This window comes from Schistocerca cancellata, chromosome 7 (genome assembly GCF_023864275.1).
Source record: "Schistocerca cancellata isolate TAMUIC-IGC-003103 chromosome 7, iqSchCanc2.1, whole genome shotgun sequence".
NCBI classification, from domain to species: domain Eukaryota; kingdom Metazoa; phylum Arthropoda; class Insecta; order Orthoptera; family Acrididae; genus Schistocerca; species Schistocerca cancellata.
In genome coordinates, this window is record NC_064632.1 from 178,705,538 (window position 1) to 178,717,912 (window position 12,375).

At 36.9% G+C, this 12,375-nt stretch overlaps 1 protein-coding gene across 2 annotated transcripts in view; it reads left to right on the forward strand.

The window, feature by feature from the left end:
- Nucleotides 1–12,375, forward strand: part of LOC126092586 (WD repeat-containing protein 26) — a 146,152-nt gene that overhangs the window by 52,156 nt on the left and 81,621 nt on the right. For both annotated transcript variants that reach the window (XM_049908273.1, XM_049908274.1), the window contains one exon: nucleotides 6,030–6,168. In XM_049908273.1, the coding sequence (XP_049764230.1) occupies nucleotides 6,030–6,168 (139 nt within the window). The remainder of the gene's footprint in view (nucleotides 1–6,029; nucleotides 6,169–12,375) is intronic.

Here is a 12,375-nt window from a genome sequence, read left to right on the forward strand (position 1 = left end):
AATTCTTGCTGAAATGTCACTAACACTATTAACCTCTTAACATAAAACACCGTATCTCAATTTTCTTATTTTGGCAGGAACTTAAAGTCCCGAGCATACTCGGGCAACTTAAGAACAGACCTCAAAGGAAAAATAATAAAACCCCGCTTATACCCGTTTCAGCACTGACAGTTAAGTGTTCAGCCACTAGAGAGCATCTGGTCGTACATTTGTATCCCAGCTGCTGTGATTTGGTTGAGGTGGTTGCCACTAGATATCATCTTTGCTGTGTGCAGCTTTGGGTACTCGACAACAAAACACACACTTTCAGCCTCTCTCCTGTATGTTGATTAGGCAGTGCTTTCAAAAAAGGATGGCTACAGTGATCCTGAGTTTGATATTGAATTTTGCAGATCAGAAAGTGAAGAATGTGATGTTACTTCATTAGAGGCCGAAAGTGATGACAATTCATCAGTTGAGTGACAAGTGATCACCAGTGGTATGAGATAAATACAGCCACTGTGCTCCAGTCAGCTCCTCCAAGATTTATGTTCACAGGAAACTTGTGAAATATATGGCTAGACTTCATACCTGCACAGAAACTAAAAAATGACTTCAAGTTTCAGGATATTTTAGCTAAAATTCCAGTGCACGAGTATACTTGGGGTTTTATTGTTGGTGGTCTCCAAATTTTTTAACTCACTATTTTGAGCTTTAAGAACTATCTCTGTATTTCTATATGTAATGTCATTCATTATGGTATGTTTTTCAAAAAAATATCAGTTTTTGTAACATAATTTGAAAACAAAATCAGTATGTTAAGGGGTTAATGATTATAACTTGTTTGATGCATAGTGAGCTTTGTTTGCATTTTTTCATGTTGTTAGTTGATAGTACCTATCTCCATTGGCTACTGGTGAAAGATTTAATGTGGAAATTAAGTAGTAAAAGTACTTTTATTTCAGCAAGTATGGATTCAGTAGTTTTCTTCATGTGAAGTAAAATGATCTTTAGCTTTCCTAGAATTAGCGTGCCACATGTACAAAGAAAACTGTTCCTTACATGTCCTGTCAATGGTGTATTTATAACATTCTCTGCACACACATTTTCATGTTTTGGGGGATCTTTGTTTAAAATTTGGATCATACATAGCTAAGATCTGGGAAATATCTTTGTCACTGAGTGAGTTGCAGTGTCTACTAGTCACTGGTCCAACAACAAATTGATCTGCTAACAGATGAGGTGTTGCACTGTTTAAGGCACTGGACTTTTATTGGGAGATGTAGGGCTCAGATCCCTGTTGAGGTCTCGTGACTTTTGTTTTTTCTTGTTATTTCCTCAAATCACTTCAGGCAAATAAAACAATAGTTACTTTCAAGCACATGGTCAATTTCCTGTCCCATCCTCACCCAGCCAGAAAGATTTGCTCAGTCACTAAATGACATAATCAGTGGTACATTAAAATTGTAACTTTTTTTCCCCTTCCAGTTGATCTTTCATTTTGCCATGCTTATTTACTTGCCTGCCAGACTATTAAGTCTTTCATATAGGAGTTTCAACACCAGATGGTCATTATGTTTATCTACAGATAGAAAATGGTTATAAAAATAAGAGAGTACTCTGAATGACTGGCCCGCACATAGAGAACATTTTGGTGTAAGCAAGGAAAGGTGCTGCTGTGGCTCTGCTTTACTGAATTCATGCTTGTGTGAAATGTGACCCAGCATGTGCTAGTTTTTCACTATTGTGAAACAGGAAAAATTAGGGCTGAAATTTAAGAAAACACTTGGCCTTCCATTTTAGTAAAGGAGAATATTGTTTTATGATAGAGATAATAGTATTTTCAACATTATATTGTGAGATGCTTAATTGGTTCATAGTTATTATAATACCCATTTTAAGTGCTTTGCATAGTCCACTGCTGCTGCATGTTTTAAAACTTAAAAAAATGTGTATTGCAATATGACATTAGTTTATGCAGAATTCAGTCATGGAGCAGCCTTGCATGGCACTTGTTGTAGAATGAGAGCTACTTTTGTTTAAATTTATGGTTTCTTTGTTTGTGCTAATAATTAAATAACCGTTGGAAATGTAATATCCATTCAGCTGCTGGTCTGTCACTGTGTGAAATTTTAAATCAGACAGACACTTTTTGTTATTTTGTGTTATGCTGGATAAACTAGAATTTTGACATCTAAAGTTCAGGGTCCTGTTATATTTCAGAAAGTAGATAGAATTATTGTTTGTGGTAATTTAGCAGCTGTCTGTAGCATAGTCAAGTCCAGTGTTGAGCTGTGTCTTTGAAATATATGAAGACTTAGTGCTACTTCTATCGACAACTGACAGGACAGATCTTATGTAGCATGTTAAAAGGAACAGGTGTATATAATGCTTGAATTTATAGGAAAGGGCAAACCTGTAGCATCTGTTCCTGTATAGTGCAAATTTTGTTCTTTGGGTCTTTTTGTATCATATCCACATATATGAATTTACAGTGTAAATTTCAAACAGATCCAGACCTGTCATCTTTCATATAGCATATTAGATTGTTTAAGGTAGGAAACTTCATAAGCATGTAGTTGTTTGCATCGTGTCTTCCTTTGGTATGATAACCAAAATATAATGTACTTCACATTATAACAGAAGGCATCAACATGGAAAGTTGCCAGAAAATATGTACTGCAATCTTCAAGTGTATTATGACAACTGTACTAAAAGAAATAACAGCATGGTACCTACAGGAAGTAGTTGTTGTATCATATTTCCATTCATGAAAACAAGAAACAAGGATATAGTTGTACCCTGTCCAATGTTATGGAAAGCTGAATCGCTGCAAAGGATGTCATATGAAAACATATGAGGTTCACATGCCATTTATTCTGAAGTGTAAATTTGAGGAATGGGTGAATTAACTGAATGAGACTGGATGTCACAATACTTTGGAAGGTAATCATCTGTTACTGGAATAGTGAATAATTCAGGTGAATTCTTAATCTGTTTGTCCCAATGAATTCACTATCTTGATGCATACTATATACATTTATAGATACCTTATCTTCAATTTATGTGGAAGTCTAGACATACTACTGAAGTCAGGCCCTTCATTTCAGTTTATGATTATGTGTAAAAGGCCCACTATTTGTATGCACTTTAGTAAGTTAAAAGATATTTTTGCTTGTTGGATTTGTGATCAGTGACCCAAATGCAAACTATACCATATTCCATTCAAAGTGAGAGGGTATGAATGCTCAATAGAAAATACAAATACAAATTGAAAACAGGATGTTTAGTTGAGAAAGATTAATGCCTTTGTATACGCTCCACAGCAAAATAAACTGTAGGGAAACTATTTAAAAATCCAGATTCCCTTGATGATGAATGCTAAAACACTGATGAGTCAGAAAAGTTTTGAAATTAGCAGTTTAACAGCATGGTACCTACAGGAAGTAGTTAGAAATATGTGATATATTAAACACCAACATTTGTAAACTTATATATGTATAAAATAACTGTATACTTAAAATGTAACTGTCTTCACTAACCTTAATAAGTAGTTTTAATGGCTGTATTGCTTTCAGTAAAGAGCCAGTAAAATAATAAAATGAAATGCAGAAAACTGATAACAAATTATCAGAAACCTAAAAGGGATAGATGTTTTGATTGTAGGATCCAATCCTTGTTGTATTTTGGGAGTGGACACTGGAAAGGGAAAAAGTAAGATGAGAGGCATAAGTGGGTATAATTCTGTCTAGTATTATTATTGTTCTTTTTCTTTGTTGTTGTTGTTGTTGTTGTTGTTGTAGTAAAAAATGGGAGAATTGCCCAAAATAGATGGAAGGAGTCAGTAGAAACACTGCATTAGAGAAGCTGAGTTTCCTTAGTTACTTCCAGTTCCTCTTGTGTAGTTGATGATTATTTAGGGCCAGTGGTCTTTGTGGCTCTTCCCTCTGCATTTTTCTTGTTAACTCTCTTCCTACAGTTTGAAATGTTCCTTTGCTCTGTATGTCAAAGAAAAAATATTCTCAACAGCCATTCATGTTGTCCACGTAGTGTGTGGCACACATCCGATGTGTCATGCGTAACTGTTCCATGGTTTGACAAAGAAAAAGATTTATTAGGTGTTACTAAATGACTTTGTTCTTTAAATGATTTAAATAAGGGTTACCAACTGTACTTCGATTTGTGAGATGAGTAATTACTAACAACTTTTCCACCACTGATTTAAATGCTATTGCTGTCTGAATGTGTCCAGGAAACCCTCAAATCTGGTCAAACATAAGTCAAACACTCCTTGCTGTCTCTATGACCGATTGATGTTAATCAAAATGTTCTTGAATTATGGGTGGGATAGTTGACTGAAAACAGATCAGCATTCACAGTTTCTCAAATGTAAACAGATTATGTTCTGGAGAAGAAATACCATTTATTTAGTTTAATCTATCTGAGCTAAGCATACTCCTTTAACTTTGTCTTTTCTGGCTCAGTATTAGCACTGCAACCTCACATAGCTGTTGCCATAAAGGCAGTTTGGTATTTTGGTAGTTTTCTTCCACCTCAATTACTTTGTTTGTTTTGAACAATCTGTAACTAGAAATCTTATGTCAGCACCTGTAAATAAATAATTTTATGGTAGTAAATTACAACAGCTGTATGTATGATGTGACATGGAAAATTTGTCTATTTATTGTCTTATGAAAGTCCATCAATCTTGTGGACATGGGACAGTAGCTGACAATAGAAGTGGGGGAAATGGAACACCACAGCTGTATTTTAAAAGTATTTATTATTTAGATGTTTGGTTTGAATGTTACGTTTGCATCATCTTCAGGTCCTATAATAAACCAAATAAATACTTCCAGCCATAGACTCGTGTATCATAGGAACCATACAATAACAAGGCCCTGTGGACTAATATTCATCAGGAGTGTATATTCTGAATGTGTCACTGTCACAGTCACTTCGTAGTATTGAGCCCCAAGCTTTGTAACTAGAGTTAATAAACTTTTCCACTAATTAATCTGAAGATACGTGAAACATTGAAGTTCTTGCAATTTGTTCGCATTGTTAACTGATTTTCATGTGCTTGTTGTTAGTCAAAGAGGATTGTTTCAGAAGTTATATCCAGGGTGTGTCTAGGGCAAACCTAATAACTAAAAGTATTATTTCTATATTAATATTAATAAGAAACCACTACAGCAGTATTGATACCCATTTATTGATTCACGGCCAGTTTTGTTCGAAAGAACATCATCAGATTACACTGCCAACATGACTTAAGAAGTCAAGTTATCAAACGTAATGTTAAAGGCAAATTCTGAAACATGACAAATACTCCATCCATCACATGACAGTAGCATGGTGAACAGTGAGCGTAGGCAATTTGGCGTGTGACAGCACTCACTACTCTGTGCTTCTGCCACACAATCAATGGAGTGTTTATGTGAATGTCAAGTTCCAGAATTTGCTTTTAATTTATGAGAGATAACTAAGTCATAATACTGCCACAACTCTGTGGGGATTTGTTATGAAGACTGTTGGCAGTGTATCTTTTGAATGAAGTCAGTCATGACGTATTGAATGTATAACAATTAAGCTGTGGTGCTTTTGTATTAATATTAACTAGAATCAGCTGTGGAGATCAAGATGATGAAAATCATTTTATTTTATTTTAATGTACTACAGTTTGCTTCAGAGTAAAGTGCTTCTTAACTCAACATCAGTGGTATCACAGACCTTCAAACGATGACAACTTCTTCAAAATTTAAACTTCTGGAAAGGTGAAAGATAATGATTTTTCAAAAGTAGTTCAGTATTAAGGGATTTTTCTGTGGTTGCATTGGCCAGTAACTGATATCTGAAAGGCATTATAAAATTTAAATCAGTTTTGAAAATAACATGATATTTTGTATTACCTCTTTAATGCTCTTGCCTGTTTTCTTAAGCTGTAGAATTGACACAAATGAGTAAATTGTTGAGGTACATTTGTTTACTAAATTGTTTGTAATTTCTATTGTTTATGCAATTCATAATTAAAGATGTGTTTTCTGCAGGGATCAATTTCCATGTGAAACAGTGCAAATACTCAACGATCATTGTGATGAGGTGTGGTTTTGTCGCTTCTCCCCAGATGGTCTCAAACTTGCCACTGGATCGAAAGACACTACAATTGTGATATGGGATGTCAACCCAGTGAGTACAACTCAGGACATTAGTGTGAATTTATTTCAGTTAAAATGTTTATAATTTTTTTTAATAATAGACACAAAGATAGCCTGAGATATAATATGTAAAAATATGAAGGCGTTTGACGTAAACAATAAAAAGTTTATTAATAAAGGTAATATTAATTGTAGCATTGTTTGTCGAATAATGAAAAATCCAGGATGGAATAATGACAAGTTTATGAAAAGGATAGATTGCCACTCAGCATATAGTAGAGATGTTGAGTCACAGACAGGCATAACAAAAAGGCTACTAAACATATAGTCTGTCCTTGGCAGCCACAGACAGTGGTCATGTACGTGTGAGCTGCATTAAGCTTATGTATTGTCTGTGACTCAACACACTGCTATATGGTGAGTAGCAATCTATCCTTTCCATAATATTGTCATTGTAGCATTGTCTGTAATATATGACTGAAATTGTGTGTTGTGTGCAGCCTGATGATTCAACATGTCTATGGCCCGTTCTGCATAATCATCATACACTTGACTTGTTCAGTATTACTGGTCTTGAAGACAGTATAGCTTTCACTCAGAATGTCACATTGTGTTCATCAGCAACTTGGTGAAATGGTGAAATCATTCAATTTATGCCATGAGGCAGTGCGCCAAGGAGTTTGTAATCGGTGCTAATAAAACTTCGGAGGAACATTCGCACATGTCCCTGCTCAGCATTGGCAGCGTTTAATGTTCATCGAAGCAATACTGGCCAAAATATAGTCATTTGTTTGACTCCATGTGTGGCTTTGTGCAGAGCAAGTGTGTGTTTCTACTGACTTTGAGCTATTATGTCTCAGGCAATATTCAGTTGAAAGAAACGCAGTTTGACAAGTTCATGCATTCTCTTAAGAATAATAATGAAAAGAATTTTATGAGCCATATCCAGCCAAAACCTTTTAGGCAGAACCTTTCAAAATAATCATGCCTGAAGAAATTTCAGAGCTAGGCTTCTTACATCTCATGTACTAAAAATATGACAAATGTGAAACTTCACACGTAGTAACCTAACAGTACAAGGTTCTCAAATATAAAGTTTGGTTTATGTTCCACTTTTCAATATTGACTAAATTAAGTGCAAAGTTGAAACCTTTGTAAAAATATAAAAAATTGCAATATTTTCAATCAGATTTTGCAAAAAACTGTGTTGTAACATGAACTAACATTGCTAGATAATTTGAATCAAAGTTCGGCACAAAAATTGCGGCATGAAGAAAATGTAAACTTCGTCTCTTATGCCTCGTAGAGTAAACATCTGCTGAACATAAAAAAAAAGAAAAAGAACTCAATAGATTGGCAGCACAAGAATGTGGAATACAAATTTTCATTCATCTACCATTTTCCAACGATATACAAATTCATCAAGAAGTTTATTAAATCTTCAAAACCAGTTTCATTCAAAACACCATATTTTAACCCACTGCAGATTGCGAAAATGTGTGAAACAAGCCAACACTCTTGTATTTAGGTCAAAACAATGAGAGATACTTCTGTACACAAAACATCCTGAACCAAGCTCCTTGGTTAGTATACCGTATTTACTCGAATCTAAGCCGCACTCGAATCTAAGCCGCACCCGAAAAATGATACTCGAAATCGAGGAAAAAACATTTTCCTGAATCTAAGCCGCACCTGAAATTTGATACTCGAAATTCAAGGGGAGATAAAAGTTTTAGGCAGCACCCCCAAATCGAAACAAAGTTGGTCCATTGTAATATGAGACACAATTTATGTCGAATGAATGGCGATACAGCTACAGTTGTTTAGTTCGAGTCGTAAGCTTAGAAGTTAAGCTTTACCAGGTAGCCATTGCTATGCGTCAGGCGCTCCGTCCGTATTTATACGGGTACGCTTAATTTTTCACGTGCTTCGTCTAGTTTGAATTCATTGCTTATTTTTCTTTGATCTGATAAGTGCCGTTCTCTTTGTTATAGGTGTTTACGTCACTCTAAACTGAAAATGCATTACTGTACTGTGTCATGCATTGTTTGTCACATTCTGATAATGAGTGTTTACGGCCTGTCGCCGCTCGCGGCATGGCTTGCTTTTGTGCGCGCTACCGCCACTTACAATAAAAAAAAAGAAGAGAGAGAGAGAGAGAGAGAGAGAGAGAGGAATCGTCTCATTAGTGAAACAATGGGAAGAGACTGCTATTTGTTGTTACTTACACTGCTGCTTTCTTTGATAATGATCTACAAGAACCAAATAATGGACTGCGTATGATAGATGATGTTCTGAACGAGAGTTTAGTGAAAATTTTTCTCCGTTGAAAATGTTTGCAGACGCCTCTTTAGTACATTACATTCTGCACAGAAATTAGTCATCGTAGATTTAAAAATCTAGTCAATTGCCGTGCTTCATTTCTGACTGTATCACTATTAGGCATACGAATAATATAAATATAAACATGACATGATATGTATATTCTTCCGCGTTTGCTGTTGTCTCACTCTAGTTTTGTAGTTTATTAGGCAGACAGGATTTAAATGAGATAGCAGCAAACATGAAACAAATGCATGGCAAAATGTTTATATTCGAATTATTCTTATGGTGAAGGGAATACTGCATGTGATTCACAATTCATAAAAGTTCCTGTTAGCAACCATCTCTTCTGACAGGTAGGAAAAAATTCAGTACGTAGAGTTGGCCATATTGACAAACATCCCAAACAGTCTTGCCAGACGGATTTTCGTAGTACATTGAAATGCTGCTATATTCGAAGATGAACAATACGGAATTTGTATTTACTTCGTTGTATAATGTATGAAAATGTAGTGGTCGAAACTCGGGGCGGAGAAAAAAGCTCGTCTTTCACCTATTTTTAATTTATTTACTGACGCAGAGGTTTTGGCGCCAGAATTTATCTTTGTGCCTGCAAAGCATGCCTGTGTAGCGCTACATATATTCGACGGCGGAAGTTAGTTGTGGCGGCACCTACCAAATTTTTCAGAACTTCCGCTTACTTTGCACTCGATTCTAAGCCGCAGGTGGTTTTTTGGATTACAAAAACAGAAAAAAAAGTGCGGCTTAGATTCGAGTAAATACGGTAGCTGCATCTACATCTACACTCTGCGAACCACCTTGGGGTGCATGGCAGAGGGTTACATCCCATTGTACCAGTTATTAGTGTTTTTTCCCATTCAATTCACATATGGAGCATGGAAAGAATGATTGTTTGAATGCCTTGAGCTTGCAGAAATTAGTCTAATCTTATCCTCATGATCCATATTGGAGTGATATGTAGGGGGTTGTAGTATATCCCTAGAATAATCATTTAAAGATGGTTCTTGAAACTTTGTTAATAGACTTTTTCAGGATAGTTTGTCTATTCTCAAGTCCTTCAGTTCAGTTCCTTCAGTATCGCTGTGACACTCTCTCTCAGATCAGACAAACCCATGACCATTTGTGCTGCCATTCTCTGTATACATTCAGTATCTGCCATTAGTCCTACTTGGTACAGGTCCCAGACGGTAGATTGGGTAGCACAAGTGATTTGTAAGCAATCTTCTTTGTGACTGATTGCACTCCCACAGTATTCTACCAATAATCTGAAGTCTACCTATCGCCTGCTTTACACACAACTGAGCCTGTGTGACCTGTTTACTTTGGTATTTGTATCAGTAGGTCAATTCCAGCAGTTACTAATTGATATTATAGTCATGGGATACTCCTTTTTTTCGTCTTGTTAAGTGCACAGTTTTACATTTCTGAACATTTAAAGCAAGTTGCCTGTTTTTGCAGTTCTTTGAAATCTTATCAAAATCTGACTGAATACTCGTGCAGCTTTTTTCAGATAGTACTTCATTATAAATAACTGCTGCATCTGATTTTGCTATTACTATTGTCTGCAAGGTCATTAATATACAACATGAACAGCAAGTGTCCCAACATACTTCCCTGGGGCATACCTGAAGTCACTTCTACATCTGATGATCGCTCTCCATCCGAGATAACATGTTGCGTCCTCCCTACCAAAAATATCCTCAATTCAGTCACAAATTTCACTTGATACCCCATATGATCATACTTTTGTGATGTGGTACTGAGTGAAATGCGTTCCAGAAATCAAGAAATACTGCGTCTATGTGGCTGCCTTGAACCAAAGCTTTCAGAATGTCATGTGAGAAAAGTGCTAGTGGGTTTCACATGGTCAATGTTTCTGAAATCCATGGTAATTGGCATTGAGGAGAATATTCTGTTAAAGTACCTCATTATGTTTGAGCTCAGAATATGTTCTAAGTTTCCACAACAAATCAGTGTCAAGGATATTGGATGGTAGTTTTGTGGATCACTTCTACTACCCGTCTTGTAGCCAGGTGTGACCTGTGCCTTTTTCCAAGAACTGGATACAGTTTTTTATTCAAGGGATCTATGATAGATAATAGTTAGAAGGTGAATATAGAATCTGACAGGGAATCCATCGGGTCCTGGAGCTTTGTTCAGTTTTAACGATTTTAGCTGTTTCTTAACGCACTGACACTACCACTTACTTCAGTCATCTTTTCAGTGGTATGAGGATTAAATTGGGGCAATTCTTGATTTCTGATTGTAAAGGAAAGTTTCAAAACAGAGTTAAGAATTTCAGCTTTTGCTTTGCTACCTTCAATTTCAGTTCTTGTCTCATTTGCTAGTGACTGGATACAGACTTAGGTGCACTTTACATATGCTGTATGTTGACTGCATTTTAATCTATCAACTAGACCCCAATGATTTTTACAGTGTGTTTCCTGCAGTGTTTAACTATTAATGTCCACATGTAGTGTTTGCAGTCCATTTTTCCTTGTTCAAATAGTATTGTATTAGTTTTTATACAGTAAAAGTTCTGGGCCACTAGCTTCCCACCCAACCCCTCTTACCCTACTCCACCTGCTGAATTACAGTCCCAGCATTGTGTATACAGCTGACACAATTTAGGGATGTGTGTGTGTGTGTGTGTGTGTGTGTTTTGTACTCAAGCTCGACAAAGAGTTTATTCTGAAAGCTAACAAGTTTTCTTTCTCTTTTCTGTGCCTGTCTGCGACTCAGTGGTTCTGCTATTCGGCTTGTGCTCTCCTTTACTCCTAAGTTAATATATATTAATATTAGTTTTGTGAGATTAAGACTTAAACTTACTGCTGTGAACCAGTTGTAGGTGTGTTCAGATATCGCCTATACTGTGTGATAATTGTGCTTGTGCCATCACCATACATTGCAGGTTTTCAACATTCATTTAAAGTCATTTTTTGTCATTCGTGTAGGTTGAAAATAAAAGTAGTCCAGTACTAATCCTTGTGGAACCCCATTCTGACATTAGTTTCATATGCCTTTGACACAATTTACCAATTTGACCCTCTGCTTTCTGGTAAACTTGGTCAAAATGTTCGATTTCTCTGTAGTCCGATAACAGTATTGTTTTGTTATAACAATGATTTTATTTTGCCATGTGTGTGCAGACAATAAAAAAAAATCAGCCAATAATAAAATCAAACAATGGAAAATCCAGGATGGAATGTAACAATATTATGGGAAGGAAAGTTGCTACTCACCATAGCAGAGATGCTGAGTTGCAGATAGGCGCACCAAAAAGGCTGTCACAATTATAGCTGTCGGCTGCTAAGGCCTTCATTAATGATAGACAGACATACGCAAGTGTGCACACATGACCTGCCCCCCCCCCCCCCTCCCCCACACACACTACTGCAGTCTCAGGCAACTGAAACCACACTGCGAGCAGCAGCACCAATGTGTGATGGGATGGCAACTGGGTGGGGGTTAGGACGACCTTGGGGTGGGGAGGGGAAGGAATAGTATAGTGGGGGTGGGAGATAGGGAAGCGTTGCAGGTTAGACTGAGGGCTGGTGAGAGGAAAGGGGGGGGGGGGTAGCGGAAAAGGAGAGAAATAAAAAGACTGGGTGTGGTGGTGGAATGACGGCTGTGTAGTGTTGGAATGCGAACAGGTAAGGGGCTGGATAGGTGAGGACAGTGACTAACAGAGGTTGAGGCCAGGAGGGTATTGCAGGGAAAGTTCCCACCTGCGCAGTTCAGAAAAGCTGGTGTTGGTGGGAAGGATCCATATGGCACAGGCTGTGAAGCGGTCATTGAAATAAAGGATATCATGTTTGGCAGTGTGTTCAGCAACAGGGTGGTCCATTTGTTTTTTGGCCATAGTTTGTCGGTGGTCATTCATGCGGACAGACGG